The sequence below is a fragment of the Nanorana parkeri genome, unplaced genomic scaffold (assembly GCF_000935625.1).
Source record: "Nanorana parkeri isolate BGI_ZX_2015 unplaced genomic scaffold, ASM93562v1 scaffold1136, whole genome shotgun sequence".
NCBI classification, from domain to species: domain Eukaryota; kingdom Metazoa; phylum Chordata; class Amphibia; order Anura; family Dicroglossidae; genus Nanorana; species Nanorana parkeri.
The window spans coordinates 253,541-256,991 of NW_017307404.1; the positions used below are offsets into that span (position 1 = coordinate 253,541).

Sequence of the window (3,451 nt, forward strand, 5' to 3'; positions counted from 1 at the left end):
CAAACAGAAAACCAAAAAGAAGCTCTCTATGTGTATGGGTACAAACACCCATATATATATATATATATATATATATATATATATATATATATTTATTTTATGTGTACCTATATGCATTGTAATATCTGGGTGTCCTATATACATTGTAATATGTATATAGTTTCTATTTTATATGTGTACCTAATATATACACTGTGATATGTGTGCGTGCTCGCAGATAGATCTTCATGACCTGTACTCTGGTATGTCCTCTATATGTGAAATGTTTGTGGTCAGTATGTATAGATTGCTGGATGTCAGTGTGTGGGGCTCTGTATATTCTGGAGCCGGTAGGATGTCTGGGTGACAGATAAGTAGATGGAGACACTGGGGACTCTCATCATGTCTGTATTGTTTTGTGTATGACATTGTTTTTTCGGAATGGATAGATACATATTTTAGTCGATCGATATTTGATCGATCGATAGGTGATCAGATGTATATGTTGGCACACATTGATAGTTGCACAACGTAGTACAGATCACATCTATAGATACATAAAGTGCACATGTTGGTCAAGATGAGAGAGAGCTATAAATAGATGAGATCAGACAGATTGGGGGTACACAGATTGGTGGGTGCACATATTGGCACAGGTCGCTCTTTGTACCATGGTGTCCATACGGATGTGTATGTTGGAGAGGACACAGGAGCAGTGTCACTTTGCAGTCACACATCCAGGTCCCTGGCTCTGGAGGTGACAAGGACACACAAGTATTGGCCCGATTCACTAAGCGCTAATGAACAGGATTTGCTACACTGATTCCTAAGTGGGGCTGTTGCCTAAACATTGCGGTGATATTGTATTTTCTCATGGCCGGGTGTTTTCTACACACTCACTGTATTATTTATGCTGAGTGATTCAATTACTGGACCAGACTGCCAGAGCTGGGATAGTACATAGCAGCAGAGTGCATGGGGCTGTCATTGGATCATTTCTCTGCATGAAAACCCAGTTATTGTGAGAAGAAAATAAGCTTCCTGCATGGGGTGGTGTCATTGCTGGTGACAGTATGTGATGACAGTGTGTTCTCCATGTGACATGTCCCCCCTGTCCCTGGCAGAGAAGTCTGGATTGGCAGTGTGTGTGGGCTGCGGGAGTCACATCCTAGACCAGTATATCCTGAGGGTGTCCCCGGACCTGGAGTGGCATGCCGCCTGCCTGAAGTGTGCGGAGTGCAGCCAGTACCTGGATGAGAACTGCACCTGCTTCGTCCGGGATGGCAAGACCTACTGCAAGAGAGATTACATCAGGTGAGCAGGCACTGTCCCCCTGACACTCATCACTGTCACTCAGCACTCATATTGTCTGACATCATGCCAGCCTCTCACTCATTACTGCCGCGCCACTGCATTCCAGACCATTATTATTATTATTATTTCATGGGCTCGCTTTTCACTATAATTGTATTATTATTATTATTATTATTTAATGGGCTCGCTTTTCACTATAATTGTATTAATTATTATTATTATTATTTTTACATTTTGTCATCCGCTTTCTGAATGCTGTCACGCAAACTGTGTTGTAATTAATATTATTATTATTTTAATTTTTGAATTAGATGGCTTAATGCTTTTACAGTGATGTACACTTTCAGCATGAGCACGATTGTATTATTGTTATAATTTGTGATTCACCCAATCATAGTCCCTGACTTCTTTGTACCTCAGTACTGTAGGTTTTGCTCCCTCATGCTAATCCTTTCAGCCAGTGTTGTCATTCCGCGATCACTGGCGGTCTACAGTATGACGATGCTGACAAATATTTGTATTTATGTATTTGGAGACCCGATGTATGTCAGTGACTGATTACTGGCAATGTACAGGATGAGTAGGTGTTACATATATTGTTGTGGTTGTCATTACTATTACGATTGTTATTATTCTGTTTAGTTGTATATTTCCATCCGGGCACCACCGTGCCAGATCTCTCTTTTTATTGCCCATTGTAGGGCATTGCTAGTTCCAATGAATTCTACTTTCCATGAGCTGTAATATGTGTGTGGACATTTTATCAGAGACTATATGTTGTATGTTTATTGGGCAGTTTTGTGCTTTGGTGTAGATGAGAATTTGGAATCTCTTGCTGTGAAAAGTGATGAGTATTTCTGGGGAAGATTTGGAGAGTTCTGGCCTGTGCCATGTCATTATTATTTATAGTCAGGAGACTTATGGAATAGTGTGTGTAGATGTCATGAAGATAATTCTTCTTCTGGATATTTCCTGTGCCTCTGTACCCTCCTCATCCTCCTGTGCCATGCAGTGTGGGTATTGATTACTGGGCATATGGCCTTCTCTTATAGTATTCTATCCTATCTATCTATCTATCTATCTATCTATCTATCTATCTATCTATCTATCTATCTATCTATCTATCTATCTATCTATCTATCTATCTATCATATCGGGATTCCACTTGGAAAAGCTCATTGACAGTGACCACAGGCACCTTATTTATGATGAAGTGACATAACGATACGTGCGGTTTCGTTATCATCGCACCGCTCGTTCTGGGGTGATTTACTAACGTTTCCGCAGAGTAGCTGTATAGGGCTTTGCGGTCCAGGAATTAACCTCTCTCTCACTAAATTGTCATTTTTTATGTAAATGCATTTACATATTTATATGAAAAAGATATATTGTATATCCTTATTGTATTCTTTATTATTATATTTATATCTATTGTTATAATACTGTGACAGTAAAATCACATGATATAGACAGACTAGAAATATACATGTTTATTAGATTTATAATAAGGCCGACTCTTACATTACGCACATGTCTGTGTGCATATAAATATATTTAAATTGTGTGTGTGTGTGTGTGTGTGTGTGTGTGTATTTGTAACATATAGATATATATCTCCTTGAATTGCTAAGTAAATCTCATGAAACCATGTAAATTCTGTTGTATAAAGCATGGCTTATATAGATGCCTCGTATCGTTGTATAATCGCACTATATATCAATGCCAATGTTTTCTCTCTTTTATTTGACTGTTTATGTTCTCGTCTTAGTTTTCTATACATTTTGATATGGTTTATTTGCTTTTGAATTAGAAAATATGTGAGCACTGTAGACGACCCCTCTGATTGTGGTTGTTCTAGAAGTAACCCTATCCGCAGCTCTGTACCGGTATAACATTGTACATGAAGAGCCGCATCTCCCGGAGTGTCAGTGCTGAGCACACAGGGGATGCATGGGGACTGTCACTGCACTGACACCACATGAGACAAACTTATGTTTATATAAAACTATATTTTATATTATTTATCCTGTATTATACATTTTGTTGTATATACAACTGAGCTTATCCTACCTCTTTGGTAAAAGTTAAAAGGTTTTTTTTTTTTTTTTTTAATAGTAATGCAGACCATCTCCCTTTAACAATAAACATTTTTTTCATG

General features: G+C 38.4%; 1 protein-coding gene across 1 annotated transcript in view; it reads left to right on the top strand.

Moving 5' to 3' along the window:
- ISL2 (ISL LIM homeobox 2) overlaps positions 1-3,451 on the top strand; it is a 25,197-nt gene that overhangs the window by 787 nt on the left and 20,959 nt on the right. Inside the window, exon 2 of the mRNA XM_018568097.1 lies at positions 1,104-1,293. Within this exon, the coding sequence (XP_018423599.1) occupies positions 1,104-1,293 (190 nt within the window). The remainder of the gene's footprint in view (positions 1-1,103; positions 1,294-3,451) is intronic.